Below are 21,640 nucleotides of genomic sequence, written 5' to 3'. Positions count from 1 at the left end.
AAAAGAATTCAAATGCTAGGACATTATTAAAAGGAATTAAAAATTAAGACTGTTCCCAGTAAAAGGAAAGAATATAACATTGGATTATATGATCATGGTTAAAATAGATATGTTGTTATCTCTTATAACCCTTAATGGATTTTTGCTGACATCAGGACTGAAATGACAAGGGTTTAAGGCAGGGGTCTTCAAACTTGGCCCTTTTATGACTTGTGGACTTCAACTCCCAGAATTCCTCAGCCAGGCATGCTGGCTGAGGAATTCTGGGAGTTGAAGTCCACAAGTCATAAAAGGGCCAAGTTTGAAGACCCCTGGTTTAAGGATTTGTTTGCAGATAAGAGATTGGATTTATGGGAAGAAGAAATCATTTATTCTCTCAGTTACTAATGGAAATGAATTACTAAAATAGTTAATTCTTGTGATGAAGGGAGAAGTAATTTCTTTGTATATTTCTGTTCTTTTTCTCTGTGATATTTTTATTTTCTCTTTTTTATTTTTTGTACTTATTTTTTCTTTTTATTTTATTTGCCTTAGTTTGTATTAGTTTTTATCTTTTTAATTATAATGCTTAGTAAAATTGCTATTGCTATCAGTTGATTTCTGTACCCACAAGAATACAAAACAAAGAAACCCACATTGATGAGCTTCTGTGGCTTGTGGAATACAGATTGCTTAAACTTGGATACTGAGCATAAATCTTCTTTTACATGTTAAAGTATGGATGACAGTATTTATTGTACACATTAGTGGTGGTGATTTAGATGTCTCATTGACACAGCCTTTGGTATTTGTTACAATATTCCTTCTGGGGGCCTCTGAAACTTGCTTTTGCGGTACAATTTTCAGTACTTTCTCAAGAAATGTAAATTACTCTGCATTGTAAAGCTTAGCTAGATCTAGCATTGTGGAAAATACAGGAGATGGAGAGGCGGTGTTTGGCAAACTGTCACTGCAATGCTTCAGCTTCATAAAACTAAAACCTAACATAGAAATGTAGTTGTCCCTTTTCTCCCAAGCTTCTCTCACAGCTGGTTTGCATTAGGTGCAGTTTAAGACTGCGGACAGAGTTATGCATCACATCAGCATGAATGCAAGAGAGGCCTCTGCTCAGGACAGCCTTGCAGGAATAGCAAAGGCTGCTTTTTTCAAGACCTACCAAACATGAGGTTTCCTGTGCTAAATGTGCTTTGATTTAAAAACCAGTGTGATATGATAGAATAAGGGAAATACACCAGCCAGGAAATGAAAAGGAATGCTGTGGTCCTGTCTAGAGGAAAAGCCTGTTTTAGACACCTCTAGGTTTGTCATTGCCTTTTCTGTGGCAGCCCCTGCCCTGGGGAACAAGATGCAGATGGCCTGCACTGCTCTTGTTAAAAAGATCTGTAAAGATCTAGTTTATCACCTGGGCCTTTGGCAAGTGAGAGTGACAACCCTCACTGCATCACACTTCCCATCTTTTTTTTCTTTATGTTTTATTGCAATTTCTTTTATTGATGTGAGACGCCCAGACTTGTTGAGAGTTGGGTGGCTTACAATTTTTTGTAAATTATTATTTATTAGGGACAATGCTGTCTTCATTGCATATGATGCCACCCAAGAATATAGTCTGACTATTGACTGCAAAGGAACATTTGACCAATGCTGAAATTACAAGTTCTGTATTATGAGTACTGATACTCATTTAATGACCAATAAGCAACCATTTGAAGTTACTACAATACTGAACAAATGGCATTTATGACCAGCCCATGCAGTTGTAGCCATCACAGCATCCCCACAATCACATGATCATGATTTGGGTATTCAGGGCAGGGTAGTAATCCATGGTGATAAAATCAGCATTTGCTACCATTTCTACTGGCTTTCAACAAGCAAAATCAGTGGGGAAACCAGCAGGAAGTCAGAAAAGATGACCATATGACACTGTGGATTCACTTAACAATACCAGGTTGGCAATACCCAGTATTGTTGGCAATACCAGGTTTCCCTGAAAATAAGACCTGGTCTTTCTTTTTTTTCCTCCAAAAGAGGCACCAGGTCTCATTTTTGGAGGATGTCTTACCTGCTTACCTTAGAATCACCACCGCCAAGCCTCCCATGCCCCGACATGTGTTGCGCCGCTGCCTGAGCTCTTCTCTGACCGCTTGTGGCTGGATGCCACATGGCCCATTGTGTGGCTCATCACACCAGTGCCGCTGCTCTAGTTTTGGGGTGAGGCACATACGTAAAAATCAAGCTAGGGTGCGGTTGGAGCTGCCCCATGTACTCAGCACCCACTTAAGACCACTGCAACCAGGCCTCCCATGCTCTCATACCTGTTGTGCTGGTGCCTGAGTTCTGCGACCAGAGGCCACAAGGCGCTTTGCACCGATGCTGACACTCATGGCTGGATGCCGTGTGGTGCTTTGCGCCGGTGCCACTGCTTGCAGCAGGCCGTGTGGTGCATCAAGCTGGTGCTGCTGCTCATGCACGCCACAGCAGCACCAGCACAATGCGCCACACAGCAAGCGGCCGTAAGCGGCCACAGAACAACTCAGACAGCAGCACAACACGTGTCAGGGTGCAGGAGGACTGGCTGAAGCAGTCTAAAGTAAACGAGTGTGGGGGAGATGGGGCAGATTCACCCCCCACTCTAGCTTTTTTTTTATGCATGTGCCTCTTCCCAAAACTAGAACTTATTTTGAGGGTAGGGCTTATATTAGGTGCACGTGCAAAAATCAAGTTAGGTCTTATTTTTGGGATAGGTCTTATCAGGAAAAACACAGCCGCATCACAATTATATGATGTGGACACATCTGTGTCAGCGATGGACATTCTGGTCCCAATTAGCATAGTTCAGCAAGGACTAACTGTAGTTTAATATCATTATGTGTAAACAAGTTGATAATGCGATTTGTTATTAAATAATACTTTTAAAACAAAATGCCAAGGATATATGGACAAGAAAGGGATGTTTTGTTTTGTTTTTACAAAATTACCGGTATATGTGAATTTAACATCCACAAATAACTGGCTTGTGCAATAATCTTGTCCCACTGTTATTCCCATGTTCATTTATCCTTTTGCTTCCCTTTCTAAGTAGTCCCACTGAAGTCTTCCATCTGGAAAGAATTCTGGGAATTTACGTCCATAGGTCAGAATGGGAACATAGTTGCCCCCTCCTGTTGTATTGAGTTCAGGTAAAGCTCAAATAAATCTTAATCTGAAATCCCATCTAGAAAACCTGTTTATTGTTGTGTAATGTGGTTTCCTGGGATAGTGTATATGTAAATGGAAATATCATGTGCATAAATGAGAGCTAATCATGAGCATGAACATGTGATCAAGACTTAAAATATTTCTCTTTCTGCTGCATCTCTTAAGACTCCGAATTCGAATTAAATTCAAACTATATCACAAAGCATTAGCTGAAGTGTTTGGAACTTATGGAAAAGGAATTCTGCATTTAGTCTAAAATGAGCAGCTGCCTCTTGTTCATACATTTGACCAGAATGGAGTGCAGTGATAGCCAAAAGAAAAATACATGTGTAAAACTTCTCACATGTGAAATTCATCTTTTCTCTTAAACACCAAGAACCTTGAACCAATACATTATGGGAAAGGAAACAATTTCCATTACAGAATTTAATTATCTAGAATGGCTTCCAAGCTGGCAACTGCAATAAGCTGAATCCTGAGACATAATAACCTAAATATACCAGGAAAACAGACACCTCAAAATGTATTACACCTTCCTTTTGCCATAACTTTTTCAAACTGTTTTTAAATTAGGAAACATATCATAGGACAAGCTGAAACTATAAATTATGGCCCATAGAATCAACCACATGTATATGGGAAGCCAGAATCTGGACAAGAATCCATATCATGCTACCTCTGTTCTTGGGAATCAATTATAGGTATTATGACCAATAAAGCCAGTTTGGTGTAATGGTTAAGGCATCAGGCTAGAAACCAGAAGACTAAAATTTAATTAGTATATTAGTAGTTTTCCACAGAGACTCAACAAAATAAGAATTTTACATGAATTTAAAAAGCAATTATTATATATTTTAAAATAGTGATTATAGTGAACAATGAGCATTAATTGTATCAGATTTGGGTTATAACATTAAACATCTTGTTGTGCTTGCTTATTTCAATATATAACTCATACTGAAAAGAAATGCATTGATTTTGGAGGAACTTCTGTAGATTGTAAATGTAGCAGTTTTCCTACTAGCAAACTAACAGCATTGGCCAGTGGAAAATTTTAGACTATTGGCAATTGCTCAAATTTCAGTGACATGTACCCAGGCATGAGTGCATAGACAATACCTTGGCTGTAACATTTTTAAAGCATATTAAAATATTTAAAGTTGAAACTTGCTTAGCCATACTTACTTTTCTGAAATCCAATTCTCTCATGTTTGACAGCCTTTCTCTACTGCTATGCTGAAGTGCCCTACACCCATACTTGAGCTGGCAGAAAGCTTGTAAGAGCACATACTTGACTGGCCAAATCCAAATGCCAAATACTGCTTCAGTTACCTCTCTTTCAGGTCACTGCAAACATGTCAATAGTGGGTGACAAAATCAAGGACAGGTCAGCAACTTTCTCTGTAGGGGCCAGAGGCCATTGCTGCCTTTCTCATTTCCAGAGAATTTGTGGCTCCACCCACACCAAGGTAGTTGGTGAAGCCAGTGTCAACATGGCTGTCTGAGGAGGTAGCAAGTGCTCTCTCCGTCTCTCTTGTGTGATGGGTAAATGTCTTTTGGGCAGCTCACCAGTTGGATGATTTCAGGTGAAAGGTTGAAAAAAGATTGCTTTTATATTAGGGCAGTTATGTTGAAATTACATGTAAACTTGCAAATCCAGTATGATTCAAACAGAGAGAAAAGATCTAGTTGCACCCTTAGAATCTGAACAAAGAACTACATTTTGGGGGACAATTAGGAAAAAAAATCAGATTTCCAATAATGAGCTGCTACTTTTTATAATATTTATATAAAAAGAATATTAAGAAAGCAGAAGAAAGAGTGTTAGCCCTAATGAATGAGTGGAAACAGGTAGAATACTTGAGCCGTGCATCTGATTTTTGCCAGGCACAAGTACATGAAAGAAATGGTAACGTCAAGAGCCCAAATGAAGGAAAAACTTTTCAAACTTTATGTAGTATAAAATAGCATGTGTGTTGATGCATCTTTTGAAAAAGACTTGATTCAAAGTATGATAAGTAGCTCTCCATCTGGTTCCACTTTTAAAATTATTTGTTCATTTAACTAGAGCTACAGTACAATATTGAGTACAGCTGGAACTTGATGATCACTGATTAACTGTACCTTCAAATATAATTATTAAATTGCTTATTGATGAGGGTATTATATATCTTGATTAAAGTACCTCATTAACTGATTATAAGAATGTATATTGGCTGATTTTTTTAAAAAGTAACTTTTCTAGCTTAGGGCATCTTTTTATATGCTAAATATATTATGCATAGAAACAATGTAACTTCCCAGCATTGAAACATTTGCATAGCATTGAAGGCTCATTTTATATCTAGCAGTTTAGTTTTATTGGGTTGGCAGAGTTTTTCTTCAGTATTTTAACAGATTGGGTGGTCAAAAGGGTCTTCAGGCTATTGTTGAAGTAGAGCCACATCTGTGGTTCAATGATGGGCACACATTTTAAAAAAACATGAAAGAAATTGCAAATGGAATCAGTTTCTCATGAAAGGATGCAGATTATTTCATTCATGGGCTTACTAATGGTTGCTCTTATATATTCAGATGTCTCATTTCACAATCCATCATTAGGAAAGTCCATAGAGCAAGGTCAATTTTGAGTGTTCCTAGTGAGCACCTACCAGTACTGAATATCCAGAGAGCTGTTCTCCTCTAATATCTAAGTTGTTTTATTACCAGCTAAATGTTCTCTGTGTTACCTGTGAATGAGGGCATTGTGACATTTTAGCAGCTTATTTGATTGAACACAGATGTGAACTATGCTCCATGTGGAGAAGATCCAGAAGGTAAAGATCTTGGCGTGCGGTTCTCATTTTAAAGGAATACATATGATTGAATGGAAGCCGAATGTCCCAGACCCACCACCAGAATAGGTGAATAAATGTATCATTTACCCATCTGCCCTTCCTGTTGCAAAGGTCAGAAGCACTAAAAATTAGTAAAGAGTCTGAGCAGCTTTGTAGGCATACTGTTTATGGAGAGCTACCACACAGGCATCAATTTGCATTAGACTTACACAAGCAACTTGTGCATTTTTTCCCCTGTACAGGTTTCGCATCAGACATTCCAAAAAGTGCCACCAGCCAGAAGTTAACTTCCTTTAGATGGATGTGCAATCCTTCAATAATTTCAGGAGCTATTCTGAAAAATGTAACTGTTCTGAAGTTTGTATAATTATTAAAAACAGCTAGGCCAAAAAGATAGAAGACCAACAATCAAGGGCAGTATCTCTGGAAAGAAAGAAAAATTGTAAGCAGAGAGATATATTTCCATTTTCAGTTAGGTTATTCGGATACCATGCTAAGCCATCCTTTGTTTTAAATATTATTTCCTATACTGCTGGGTTACGAAGTGTTTTTTCTAATTTTATGACAACAAAATCTCCCTTTCTGTAACTTAAGTTATTCCCACAATCTGGGATGATAAAAAACTCATCAAGTGAGAATCCTTCAAGGATTACAACATTTAAAAAGTTTAAAAATCCATCATATAATAAAATTGTTTTTAAAAACCCTAGCCCATTCCCTATGGCATCAACAATACAATCAGATTTGTATACAAATAATACAATCTGATTATATGTACGTGCATGTATGAGTGTGTATGTTTACAGGGGGGGTGTATTATTTTGAGAGCAGGCATCAGAATTTCATTTTTTTGATGTGTGCCAGTGTATTTACAGAAAAAAGTGACAATAAAGGTTATCTTATCTTAAAATAGCCATTTTATTAAGTCCTATTTCCATTTGTGGTCTCCAGGCCTGCTGACAAAGCCACATTTTGAGGGCTTTTCAGAAAAACAGTGGGTGGGGGGAAACATTGTACCTTGGGGGGAATCATGTTCCATAATGGCAAGGCCACCACCAAGAAGGCCATTTTTTTCTGGTTCCACCAGATGACAATGGCTAATCTATGGGACCCATAACATGCTCTGCTTCCCATCCTGGTGGGCTGAATAGATGTAATATGATAAATAAGTAAATCAGAATAATATTAGGTCAACCCATAATAAAAACAACAGAAAACTGTAAGTTTTACTTTTTCTCCAGCTGGTCTGTTTTGCCTGTTTATCATTTGTATTGGTTTTGAAAATTCCAACATGAAATATAGTAGGCTTTAAAAGACAAATAGAAAACATTTTGAATGCAAACAGTACTGACTTTGTACTAGCACGTTTCATGTATTTTAGTATGTAAATCATTGGTTTAAGTCCAAGGGATGTCTATTTAGTCAAGGTAAGCTCTGAAGGCGTTACAGGAGCCACCACAATTCTGGCCTGATAGTTCAATAATTATGCAAGTTCTTTTGAAGCACTCATCAAAGTGTCTTTGTTCTTTCCTACTGCTTGGAAGATCTCTCATAATTTGTAAATGAAGTGTGTCCAAAAGTATTTAAGGAAGTAAGGCTTTTTATGAATTATATGTCTATAAGACTAGACAGAGGTTTTGAGTGTGATATAATCTCTTGACCCCCAAGCCATTCATCTCACAACTAGAGACAAAAACTCAATTCCTGTGGTCTCCTCATGAGAAGTAACTATGCAAAGCACAAGTGGACAATTTCCTAATTCTCCTTTTCTGGAGAGAATTTTGTCAGCCAGAACCTGCCACCTGGCCACTGATCTTGGATAGACTCACAGGGACATTTAATCCGCTATAGGCCCTCACCCCGAAGCCCCCAAAATCCTGTTTAATTCCCATTCCATTGGAAGTCATTGCCCACTATACTTAAACTTGCTCTCTACTGTTATAAGTTATTTAGTTCTGCATTGAAAAAGAGATTCTTTGTTCCTTCAACCAAAACTAGGACAGCTGCTGTAGTTTTTTAAAAAATCCTGTTTTTCATCTTTAGGGAAATATTTTACTTGATTTTTTTTTCTGGTGGAACCAAATAAACTACTATTTTGCCTCCGTTGTGTTGTCTTCAGTTCATCTAGCCCAGCTCTCTGAATATACAAGATTTTTCTTTCAGGTGCTGAGCATGCTTAGACACTATTTTATTTGTTTACTTGTTTGTTTGTTTGTTTGTTTTTCACAAAGGTTTGAAAATACAAAGTTGTTCACGGTTAAATAATGTCTGTGATTTATCTCCTGGACATGAATTGTTCAATAAGAGTTTCAAGAACTTTTGGAGGAGATAATGGGTTTGGCTTCCACCCTAAGGCAGATTCCATGTTGAACGATATTAGCTCTTGACCCAGCCTCTGCTTTTAATCCACCCCACCTCCTTGTAAAAAAAAAAAAGTTTTTAAAAGCCAGATGTGATGGCAAATTAGTTCTGGAAGCAGATTCTCTTCCTTGAGTGGTTTGATTTGGTTGTGGGCTGAGATTTATTTCTCCCTGTATGTACTTTTGTGACTGTCTGTATTTGGCGAGCTGCAGTTTGTTCAGCTGTCCATTCTCCTGCTTAATCTGGGGTCTTAAAATAAAAACAAACAAGCGGATATTCAGAAAAAGGACACAGCATGGAGACATCGAGAAGTATTTGTTCCTGCACTTTAGCTAAGAGAAAACTTCACTGGTCCCATGCACTGATTCTCTCCTATGGTTAAAAGAGCTGGCCGTCTCTGCAATTAAAAGAAAACTGCATCAGGGGATGGATTGTTTGAGTTCTAGTTACCCAAAATAAAGCCAGCTAATTCATGCTCAATACACAGCCAGGGATCCAGAACAAAATTCAGGAACAGTAGGAAGCTTTGCCTTAGTAACAAGGTGTAATGTGTAAAAACCATCAGAGACTTCCAATGTGTTTCTGTACATATGAGTATTATGAGTTCTAATTTTGTTCACTCCAATACATTTTTAATAAAAGGAACCCACAAAATGTTGAAGTTTCTGAATTTTAGCATAACCATGCACAGAAGCAAACCTGCCACAGGGATGTAGAACATCCCCTTTATTACTTATGTACAAATCAAATTTGTAATATTGAAGGTAGCAACAGAGGCATAGCCTCTGAGAATCATTCCTTCATTTGCCACCCTCTGAAAAATGATTTCCTATTTCTGGGATCAGCAGGCTGTTTTTATGAAGAGTTTCGAAGCTATGTAGGAGAGATGCAGGAAATCCTCATATGAGTTTCAAATAATTAAAATTCAAATGACTGAAATTCAGGATAGGTCTTGAGATCACCTTGTCTCATACTGTATCAGTAGGTAATTTAGTTAGCCATATCTAAGAGGCATATAAATGTTTATTATATCCAGAAAACACTAAGTTCAACCTCAGCTTTTCCACTTGCTTTTTTTAAAGGTAGTAGGTAGTGAGTAAGACTGAATTCTTAAAATAATGCTAGCTAGAGTGGACAATCATGGGCTCAGCCTGCTCTTTTTGTGATAAAGTTTATAGCAGCAGATTCCTAAGAGCGGAAACGGGTGAGTGACATATAACCCTAGGGCCAAAAAGAATCTCTCAATCTCTTTTCTGGGAAATTGGAACTGTTTTTCACTCTTTTAATACATGGAAATTATAATGTAAGCCCTACAAAAGGCTAAACATAATTTAAAATAAAAATAACAATGAACCAAACCAATTTTACATGTCTCATGTAAACATGTCTCATTTACCAAGAATTCACAGGCTCTCCAAGGTTTAACTTCACCCCTGGCCACAAGTCCTGATCTAAAATTTTCCTTTCTGTTTGTTAGATGGTCCATCAAATCTGTTTAGATTGTTCCTACTAATGTATCATTTATCTTCTCATTTGTTTTTTCTCTGCTTTTTTGGCTAGGTACCTCAGGGATCTACCAGGGACCTAATAGCCTGACGGGTTCTGCAGGGTTCAGCACAGTGCACCAGGTACAACTTCAGTTTTTTTCAAGTATGAAAAGATGGTTCTTTTGTATTGAAAATATTTACGAGCTTCCTTTCCTTTCCAGTCTCTTTAAGTTGCCATCAACTAGTCGCTAGGAAAATGAATGATAAAATATCTTAGATTCAGGATTAATAACAGATTATTCAGCTCAGCAAAGTCAAGCAAATTCAATTGGTGAAAATGACAGAAAACTAGCAACATATTAAAACTTACGTGTACATTGTTGGTCCAACAACAGGCTCCAGACTTTCTTTTAAAAGACTGACAGGTTGAAAGAGATGAAGATAGTTCTTCTGGCAACTTGGTCCTAAGCCCATATGAACTTACCAGCACTTGAATGTGGTCCTAGAAACACACTGCCAACCTGTGTAATAATAGAATTGGTGTAATAAAACAATTGCAGATTCTGATCACTTTACTCCCATCACGATCTGGATTGCACTAGTTGAACTTCCTGATAAAATTTAATAAACTGTCTTTATATTATTAGAGCTGTTGTAACTAAGATAAAGCTTCTTCTACTCTGAATAGGAGCAAAAGTTCAGCCAGAACAGATGTCGTCATTTCTATCTGAATTTTCAGATCAGTATGAGTTTCAAATTAGTATTAAACCTAAGTGATCAAACTGTACACTTAGCACTGTAGAAAGAATGCAGTTGCATTTAACAGTATTACAGTATTAGAGATCTCTGTCTGAAGTCGTCTACAGTACAGTGATTCTGTTTGACTTAATAAAAATTATTTCTTTGGTCTTATGCATATATCAGTTCAAAGGGTCATAACTCTATGGACAGAAGGTAGAAATGTGTAATGATTATATACATGTTAATAAAACTGAAATCAAAATCTCTTGCTGGTTCTGTTCTCCTTATCAATAGCTCTGTGTAGTAGTTGTTAATATGAGTGACAAACAGAGCTCTGAAAAGTTCTGTAAATCAAACATTGAGACAAGTCATCTAGTATCACCTTCTAGAAGTCATTGTTCAGGAAGGACTGGAGCCATGATAAAATGAAAGTTGACATTACCATACTTCCTTAAGATTTTGTGATTCAGATAATAATTTATCATATCTTGATATTTGGAGACCAAAACAAGCAGCATGCCTGTAGACACTCACAGAGCTCAATAGCTTGACCGAAGAGTTAGCAACAATTGCTCTCAAAATTACTTCCTTCTCTTTCCCTTCCCTCCATGTCCATCTTTCCTTTACCTTCTCTTCCTACTCTGGCCAGCCTTGGTCCTTGGTCAACATTCAGTTGCAGTGATGAAAGCATTTTACACACACTACTGTACGAACAGCTTAAAAAGAAAAACGAGCAGTTTCCATCATCGTATAAAATTGTTTCTTTGCCATGCTTGGCTTTAGGTAATCATTGGCTGGTTTTGTTTTGCTTTTGTTTTTTAAGCTTTAATGTATCACATGGCAACTTTTCTGAATATGAAACAGGGAGGGAAGATGATTTTCCTGATTTTGTTTTCCTTTTACCAACTACGTTTTGTGTATGTTCACTCTTGTATGTGTAAATCATATCTATAAATAAATGGTTTTGTAAATACATTATATTTAGAAAGGCTATATGACTGCTGGTTAAGTTGATGTAGTCCACATATGAAATCACTTCTCTCTTTTTTTTTTCTTCACACAAATGCTGAAATGAACATTCAAGGCTAAATTCAAGTTCTATGGGACATAGAAATGTTTAACAATTACACTCTTAAATTCCTTTTTCATAAGCTTTGACAACAGTTTCCTCCTGGGCGGAAGGGGGTGGGAGATTTAGTCCACGGAAGACTAATTAAAAAGATGATTTCAAGAAGAAGACCTCTGCCTGATCTCTAGATCTGAGTGAGCAATCACCAGCCCATGGGCTGAATACATTTCAGCATCCTAGATACATTTTTGCACACACCCCATACAGAGTGCCAGCTGATCTGTGAATTTGTAGTTCAGCTATGAGAGATGACTGAATAGAATTTCTAAAAATCTGTTTCATAAATGCACAATTGTTATCTATTGGCTATGTACCGGTTGTTTTGCTTGCATAGAATAATTAGAATTATGTCTCTTTTTTCAAAGGAGTATTCTTCCTATCCCAGCTTCACCCAAAGCCAGTATTCACAGTATTACAACTCTTCCTACAGTTCATCATATATGTCTCCAAATAACATTAGCCCATCGAACATCCCAACATCACCTTATTCTCTCCAAGAGTCATCACACAACGTTAGCAGTCAGAGCACTGAATCACTTCCTGGTAAGGGCTTCAAACTAGAAATGTATTTTTCATTATTGATACTGTAGTATAGATTAATCTCTTAAACCATAATTTCAACCAGGGCTTTGGTGCAGATCCTATTTTTAGGGGCACGCAGGACTTAATTTTGCTATTAAGAATAACTATACGCAAAAGATTTTTGTTTGTAACGTTTGTTTGTGATTTTTTTTAAAAGGTAGAAAAATTATATTTAGTTTACTTTGTAATTTTCCCTAAAACAATAATTGCTGTATTTCTGTACATATTAATATATAATAATATTATTTGGAAACCGTACAACAGTCTCAGTATTATGGTTGAACTGCAGTAATGGTGATACCAGGCTAACATTACAAAGTATAAACAAAGCCTTGGTCATTCACTAGTAATTATTCTATACTTAGAAATAATAGGAAGAGCTAAAGAATTGGCAAAAAATATGACTTTTTCATCCCTTTCAACAGAGAAAAAAATCAGAAATATTTTACAAACTTATGTCTCTAATTTATGCTGTTGGAATGAATGTTGCTTTGCTATTTTCGGCACTTTGTTGAAACAGCCTAAGAATAATAACTTAGGATGTTACTTTAAGTCAGATTCCTGTTATAGGTGAATATACAACACCTGTAAAAAGCATAGAATCTGACCGGCAGCATAGAGGGACCGATGGAAAACTACGAGGACGATCAAAAAGAAGCAGTGATCCATCCCCAGCAGGAGACACTGATATTGAGGTAAGAATAATAAGGTTTTTTTCTTACTCCTTTCTTTGGTGTTTAAATCTGGCATCTCCAACATGTTATTGTGAGGCACTAATGTGATCCCAGATTCTTCATTATGCCGACTAGGTTCACTGACCCACCTGAATTTTAATTTTTCTGAAACCTTCCTTTAACTCCAGAGATGAAAAACTAGCATGTTGCAAAGCAAAGTGGCCTTCTCCAGCATCAGCTTCACTTCCAAGAATGCTTGTGGGACCTTTCTTTAAAAATGCTACAGTCCAATGCTTGCTTTAGAACTGCCCAAGAAAAAAATGTTAGAGAAAACCAGAGGTAGAATTGTCCTTGGGGGCGATGGGGAGGTATGGCAGGTAGCATTTTGGGAAATCAATGCTTCATAATTGCTTATGTCCCTATGGCAGCTGTTTTGTGAATGGGCATGTGTCCTCCCCACTTTTGGAAGAACACCCACAACCATATTATTAAGATTTATATTTGCCCACCAGCTTAAAAAGTTAGAGATTTTGCCTGAAATAAAATGTAATACTGTGAGTGATGAATGCCGAGAACAGGGCAGTGAATGCCTGGTTTATGAGGAACCATTGAAGGTGGTTGAACATGTTTAGGAAAGAAAAAGGTGAAGAGTCACATAGTAGTTGTCTTCACATGTCTGAAGGGCCCTCATAGAGAAAGGGAGGTAGATTATTCTGCATTGTCCAAATGTCTATAACATTCCCAATCTTCAAAAACCCAAAGAAAATATGAATAACTTTATAAAAATAAAGGCCAATTTATCTTTTTCTGGGCAGCTGGCCATTTATTTTCAATGAAATATTTCTAGAGTGACTTGGCATTAGAGAGTTATGCTTTGCTTTATATCATGCTAATATTACAATTGAAAAGGAATTTATGAAAAGGATAGTGGCAAACATCAAATGAGATGCTTATTAACTTTGGGGAGACCATTGCATTGCAGTGGGATTCCAAACATATTTGACGGCAGCCTTGTCTTCATCTTTCTATTTTAAATGAAAGAGAAGGGAATGCATCTAATCTAAGCCTCAATTGGTTTTAAAAAGTAATACATTATTTATTGATGTGACACTCAATATTCAAAGAGGCTAATCCTTTAAAATAGTCACAGTGAAAACCAGAGGGAAAGTGAATGAATAATAGTCAAGGAAAAAAGTGAAAATTTCAGAAGCATTGGTGCAGTTATAATAGTTTAGTTTAGTTTAGTTTAGTTTTATTTAATTTATATACCGCCCTTCTCCTTGGTGGGGACTCAGGGCGGTTCACAGGGCATATATAAAAAAGACAATACAAAAATTAAAAAAAAGATTAAACCCATGCCCAGTTAAAAACAGTGAACAAATCTAAAACAACTATTAAAACCCATCCCCGTCAGGCCAGACCAGCTATTTCAAATAGGTGGGTCTTCAGGTCACGACGGAAAGTTCGGAGGTCTGGTGCCATCCGGAGCTCCACCGGCTGTTGGTTCCATAATGCCGGAGCGCCCACAGAGAAGGCCCTCCCCCTGGGGGCCACCAGTCGGCATTCCCTGACTGGCGGCACCCTGAGGAGGCCCTCTCTGTGGGAACGCACAGGGCGGAGGGGAGTTGACGCCGGCAGCAGGTGGTCCCTGAGGTATCCCGGACCCATGCCATGTAAGGACTTAAAGATCGTTACCAAAACCTTGAACCTCACCCGAAAGACAACTGGTAACCAATGCAGCTCGCGGAGCAAAGGTGTAACATGGGAGTACCGGGAAACTCCCAAGACAACTCTCGCGGCCGCATTCTGTACCAGTTGGAGCCTCCGAGTGGTCTTCAAGGGAAGCCCCATGTAGAGAGCATTACAGTAGTCAAGGCGAGAGGTCACGAGCGCATGAGTGACCGTACACAGGGCATCCCGGTTCAGATAGGGCCGCAACTGGCGCACCAGGCGAACCTGGGCGAAAGCCCCCCTAGTCACGGCCACTATATGATCTTCCAGGGTAAGCCGTGAATCTAGGAGGACTCCCAAGTTGCGAGCCCTATCCACGGGGGGTAAGAGCTCACCCCCCATAGAAAGAGATGGAACATTTTGAATGTCCCGGGATGCCGGAATGTACAGCCACTCAGTCTTGTCAGGGTTGAGTTGAAGTCTGTTCCTCCCCATCCAGACCCGAACCGCCTCCAGGCAACGGGACATCACAGCGAGGGCATCACTGGGGTGGTTTGGGGTCGAAAAGAAAAGTTGGGTATCATCGGCATACTGATGATACCCAACTCCAAAACCACGAATGATCTCACCCAGCGGTTTCATATAGATGTTGAACAGGAGAGGCGAGAGAACCGACCCCTGAGGAACTCCACAAACGAGAGACCTAGGGGCCGATCTCTGTCCCCCTGCCAACACCGACTGCGTGCGTCCCAGGAGATAGGAGGAGAACCACTGAAGAACTGTGCCTCCCACTCCCAATCCCCTGAGACGCCGCAGCAAGATACCATGGTCGATGGTATCGAAAGCCGCCGAGAGGTCTAATAGGACTAGGACAGAGGAATATCCCCTATCCCGAGCCCTCCAGAGATCATTCACCAGAGCGACCAATGCCGTCTCCGTGCTGTACCCGGGCCTGAAACCCGATTGGTAGGGGTCCAGATAATCCGCTTCATCCAGGACCAGAGGGAGCTGATGCGCCACCACACTCTCGACAACCTTCGCAAGAAAGCGAAGGTTGGAGACTGGACGAAAGTTGTTCAAAACAGCTGGGTCCAAGGCAGGCTTCTTGAGGAGAGGTCTCACCACCGCCTCCTTCAAGACGGTGGGGAAATAACCCTCACTCAAAGAAGCAGATATAACCGCCTGGAGCCAGCCTCGTGTCCTCTCCCTAGCTGCATAAACCAGCCAGGAAGGGCACGGGTCCAACAAACATGTGGAGGAGCTCAGCCTCCCCATAATCCTGTCCACTTCATCAGGGGTCACAGAATCAAACTCTTCCCAGATAACATTGACAAGACCGCCCGTGTCCTGATCGCCTGACTCTGCCCAGCTGGAGTCCAAACCGGTCCGAATCGATTTTATCCAACAGATGTTGACTAAATTCCTCGGCACGACCCTGCAAGGGATCCTCCCTCACCTCCTGATTAAGAAGTGAGCGAGTCACCCTAAACAAGGCGGCCGGGCGATTATCTGCGGATGCGATGAGGGTGGAGAAGTAATTGCACCTCGCCACCCTCATCGCTGCGAGATAAGACCTAATATAGGTTCTTAACCGCAACCGGTCGGGTTCGGATCGGCTAGACCTCCAGCAGCTCTCTAGGCCCCGTTTCCGACGCTTCATCTCCCGGAGCTTCGCGGGAAACCATGGAGCTCGCTGGGATCTGCGCCGGGTCAGGGGCCGCAAGGGTACAACCCGGTCAAGTGCCTCAGCGGCTGCCCTTTCCCAGGCTTCCACTAAGGCATCAGCCGAGCTGTGAGCAGTGGAGGCAGGTGGGGACCCCAGCGCCGCTTGGAATCTATCAGGATCCATTAAGCATCTGGGGTGGTACCATCTAATTGGCTCCGTACCCCCACGGCGGGGGGTGGCAAAGCGGAAGACCAGCCGCAGGAGATGATGATCGGTCCATGACAGGGGCATAATAAATGGAGAGCCCCCACCTAGATCATCCAACCACCGTCTAGATAAAAAAATCAGGTCAAGGGTGTGGCCTCCCTCATGAGTTGGCTCTGAAATTACTTGCGTCAGGTCCATGGCCGCCATGGAAGCCATGAACTCCCGAGCTAGCTCAGATGAACCTCCCAGGGATGGTAGATTGAAGTCTCCCAAAACTATAAGTTTGGGAAACTCAACCACCAAACCCGAGAGGATATCGAGCAGCTCGGGCAGGGCTGCCGCTGTGCGACTAGGCGAAATGTACACCAGCAGCAAGCCCAACTGCGCCCCAGGACCAAATCTCATAAAGAGAGACTCACACCCGACTATCTGAGAAACGGTGGTCTCCCGCGGACATAAGGTCTCCCTAATGGTAACCGCCACTCCCCCACCCCTGCCATGAGCTCGTGGCCGGTGTAGCACCCGGAAGCCTGGTGGGCAGAGGTCAACCAAAGGGACCCCACCCTCTGGGCCCAACCAAGTCTCCGTGATGCAGGCCAGGTCCGCATGCTCACCCTCAACTAAATCCCTAACGAGGGGAGCTTTATTAACCACGGACCTAGCATTCAGGTACACCAGCCGGAGCTCAGGAGGCTGCACATCCTCGCTCCCGGCACCTCAGGGAAGAACCAGAGGGTCGGAGCGCCTCACCGCTTGTAAACAGCGGAGACGGCCCTCCCAGTAACGATACGGCCCTCTGTCCATACGCCTGCTGCCATACCCCAATGTCGTGGGAATCGGCAATCCCACGACCCGCTCCGGAGCCCCAGATGTAACCACACCCCGCTCTCCCCGAACGCCGTCAGACCCAGGCCTGGCCTGCAACACAGTTGTTTGGCTACCCCCCACAGCCAGACAACCACTACCCCCCACCCCCCTCCCCAACCCCCTAAAAAATTTGACTAAAAAATTAACCAGGGGCCTCTTATTAAATTTATATCGAGAGCCCCTGGCCTTACCCGGCCATCTCTCAGGGTCCCAATAATTGGGCCCCTCATCGAGACTGGGGATAGAGAAGAAGAATAGTATATTGGGACTAGGAAATTGTTCTAACTACTTCAAAGAAAAGGGTGCTTTTGTTTTTTTGGCCTCAGATTTTGGAACAGTTTAAAATAAATAAGGGAGGCATCTCAAGGAAGCATTCTTCTGGGACTCTGACAGTAAGAGGAAGCTGGGATGGCAAGAAAAAAGGGTGAGATATCTTAGGAACAGGAAGTTTTCAAATAGCTGAGGTAATGCCCCACATAAGCATGATCACTAAGAGGAAGCAAGGAGGTTCTTATTTACATAGTTATTTAATTCAAAATTAGTATATTTCTACCAGTAATTGGTATATTTTTTTTCTCTATCTTTCCACTCCTATGACAGCGTGTGTTTGTATGGGACTTGGATGAGACGATAATTATTTTTCACTCCTTACTCACGGGAACTTTTGCCTCCAGATATGGAAAGGTACTGTTGAGTTCACTTGTGTTATTTTCCAATGTTATTGTTTATTCATTGAGAATTGTAAGAGTAAAGGCATCAGAATCCTAACCAATGTTACTCATCTAGTATATCAATGAAGACTCTCAGTCATCCAGGTTGTCTGAAAGTTCAGTTATGGCAACTGAACTTACTTTAACAATGCACTTGTACTTAAGAGTTGTATTTGAAAAGTCAAGTTCATAGTTTGAACTTAGTACTGGATTCCCCTTTAAACAAGAATACCTGGATGTCAGCAAAGAACAGGAACATTTTTTTTATTTAATTAATTATTAAATTATGCCCCCATCTCACTGATACAGCATCTCTGGCTTATAATATGATAAAAAGTAAAAAAAAGTCGGACAATTAAAATAGAGGAATTAAATTAAAAAAGCTAAAAAAAAATATGAGATGATGGGTAGCCTGGGTGTGGGCATCTTTTCTACCCAGTCAACCACCCCCAATGTAGCAGACCCTAGTTGGGGTCCCAGATGAAGCAGAAGAACCAAATTTTCAGAGTGTGTGGGGCAAACTTCTCTGCCAACAGGAGAAGGTATTTCTGCATCACTTTTTTGAAATGCCTAAAGTTATCCTTTGTAATGCTAAGGAGGTTGGACATGTTTCTAAATGTACGATCTCTACAAGTTTCCTTTCAATTTTATAGAAGAACTCATTCCGCACCCATCCAACTATTCCGCACCTATCCAACATTACAGTGAAGCATATTAAAAATATAACTCAAGTTAAAAATTATTACACTTTTGTCACTTTTAGAATCTTCCTGCAGAGATTTACCAACATGTCTAAAAACTGTTTCACAATTGTTTGTTTTTGAAAATTGGATGTTGACAACATTGTGTAACTTCAGGCATATTCTTTGCTCCCATATATCAGGTGCAAACTTGGTTTTGCCACAAAATAATTGCATTTTTCCATGCAACATTTAACTAGAGGGTTTCTCTGCAAATATTATAATGTGCATAATTCACAGATTTTACACCTCTACAAGCTCCACAAAATACCTAGAAAAATAACAGAACTCTAAAGTAAGCAGGTATTAACTTGTAGAAACCTTTTTTTTAACCAATAAAAAATAAGCTTGTATTCTTTTGATATTAGATCATGTTGCTTCTTTCATGTGGTATGGAGAAGGCTGTATTTGCCATTTATTAGAATGGGATTACTAACTTGGCAGTTATTTAAATAGACTTGACTTTTGTAGCAATGACTGCAGAAATAAGATTTGACATCATTTTATGATTCTACCAGCTGCTGTTAACTTTATGATGGCTACAACAATCGGGATAAGTAAACCAAAGCTTAGATTTATTGCCCTCTTTAAAGTTTGAACTCATGTAAAAAGATCCAAAATGTCGATGATACAGAAACTTTCTGAAGCCTTTTTACATATTCTAACCTTTCCCTGTGAAAAGTCAGCACATTTGTTTAAAAGGTTGGTTGCTTGAAACTTAAACGCTCCAGCAACAGCTACAAATGAAATACTGGATATTATGCATTGTGTTTAATATAAGTACAAGTATTTCTTGACTTATGTTCACAACTGGGACAGGAATTAATTTATTTAAAATATTTATATTGCTGCCCATCTTGTAACCAATTCTGGGAAGCCCAATCAAAAATCTGAGTCATTAAGTAAAACAGTCATTAAGTGAGATTTCACATGACCGCTTCTCTCAAAACCCGCAATTCCAGCACCCAATTGTGATTAAGTTATCTGGTCATCTAGGCCAGGGGTGTCAAACTGCCAGCCCGCAGGCCGGATGTGTCGTGACGAAACCGTGCCCACCCCATTGCTGGCAATGGGGAAAAAGCTCCGATACGTCACGCGACGTCACGCGACGTCGCAAGTTTGACATGTCTGATCTAGGCAGATGGAGTTTGAGATAAGGAATGTGTTGATGCCTTAGGAGAGTGGAGGAGACCAGCATTAAGCTCATTTCATGGAAGTGACACATGGATGTTTTACTGGATAAAATTTTTTGAAGAGCTAAGGGGAAGTTCTGCTTTTGGATCCAATAGGCAAATCTCATGTCAAGCTTTTCCATTAGAACTTATTAGGCAATAAGTACTAGGAAATTGTTTTCACACAAAACGATTTGGTAAAGATTATGCAATCCATTTTAATCACTCTATTGAAAAGCAATATTTCTTCAGACAGGTTGTTAATGAGAAAAAAATAAAGTCAAGGTAAAAGATTTACATAATGATAGAAAAACAGAGTTAAGGCAGAAATAAATATACAAAGGTAAGAAATGAATATAGCAAGCACTATGTTCTGCAGGAGTTAATTAGCTATCAGTCTTAGAGTGTAATCAAAAGGAAAAAAACATGAAAGACTTTGAAAAAACTTCTTATGTAGTGATTTTTCCCCCCCATACAAATAACTGCATGCACTCACCTTCCCTTTGCTAATTGTGGAAACGATGAGCTTATATTAGTTGTGCTAGTTCTCATACTCTATACTCAGTAGGTTTCCCATGCAAATCTTGCAATATAATCCATCATTAATTACACATGACAGGCATTAGTTCCCCAGTTGCAAAACCAGTGTATATTAAAACAAAATCTCTGGACAACTGAGGTCAGCACAAGATCTGCGAACACCTGGTGTATTTTGACATTGTTCTAAGGTTGTCTTCTTTTCGCTTTTCTAGCTTTTTGATCTCAACAGGTGGGCTAGAAATGGGAAAGTACATTACGCTAATATTTTTTTGGTACTAAGCAGCAGAAAAGGAAACATAATCGGAATGAAGTAATGATTTTCCATGGGAGAAAAAAATCACCTACTAGCTTTTAAAATAGCTTTTCATGTCCATAAGAGACTTTAATTGCTGGAATTTATCTCTTGTTCATATCCTGAGCTCTTTCGTTCTAGAATTACTTTACATGAAAGTTCTAGAAACTTCTGAAGTTTTACCTGGCAGATATTTCATAGTTAGTGATGAGCCACTAACTTCACATATATTAGTGGTGTGCTGAGAATGCAGAAAGGCAGGATAATAATCAAGTGGTATTAAAATAATCAAGTGGTATTAAATAACTCAGTTATTGTTTGCTGCCATATTGTATGGTTTCAATCAAAATTGGCAATTTGTGGACTTTCCAAAGTCTTGCAATACATGGGATATGCCCCAAAGTACAGATTTTAGCTTGTTTCTTTAAGGTATGGCATATATGTACATTGAAGATTGGTTCTGCCAGTCTGGGCCCTTATGAGGGGGCTGACAGTGCTTAAGGGCTCCTATTCTCATCAGTTCAATGAGACCAGCTGTCAGAACTTGGTCTCTCATTGGCCGGCTTTTGAGCCTGTTTGGTACTAGTACTCTGTGTCCAATTTCATGGGAAAGCTATACTGGGCCTTTAATCACTCATGCTGGTGCTTTGGGCTTTGCTTAGGCCAGGGGTAGGCAACCTCAGCTCTTTTATGACTCATGGACTTCAACTCCCAGAATTCCTGAGCCAGCCAGCTGGCTCAGGAATTCTGGGAGTTGAAGTCCATG

The 21,640-nt window shown here is 39.9% G+C and overlaps 1 protein-coding gene across 9 annotated transcripts in view; it reads left to right on the top strand.

Annotated features, from left to right (window-relative positions):
* Positions 1 to 21,640, top strand: part of EYA2 (EYA transcriptional coactivator and phosphatase 2) — a 148,946-nt gene that overhangs the window by 87,059 nt on the left and 40,247 nt on the right. For all 9 annotated transcript variants that reach the window (XR_014492023.1, XM_083358819.1, XM_083358818.1 and 6 more), the window contains 4 exons: positions 9,957 to 10,024; positions 12,119 to 12,296; positions 12,906 to 13,030; positions 18,021 to 18,104. Coding sequence is in view for 8 of the 9 variants with exons in the window: in XM_083358819.1 (XP_083214945.1) it covers positions 9,957 to 10,024; positions 12,119 to 12,296; positions 12,906 to 13,030; positions 18,021 to 18,104 (455 nt within the window). In the remaining variant the exon portion in view is untranslated. The remainder of the gene's footprint in view (positions 1 to 9,956; positions 10,025 to 12,118; positions 12,297 to 12,905; positions 13,031 to 18,020; positions 18,105 to 21,640) is intronic.

Source organism: Vipera ursinii (assembly GCF_947247035.1).
Source record: "Vipera ursinii genome assembly, chromosome: 3".
In the NCBI taxonomy this organism is placed as follows: domain Eukaryota; kingdom Metazoa; phylum Chordata; class Lepidosauria; order Squamata; family Viperidae; genus Vipera; species Vipera ursinii.
This window is presented reverse-complemented; position numbering and strand designations above follow the sequence as displayed.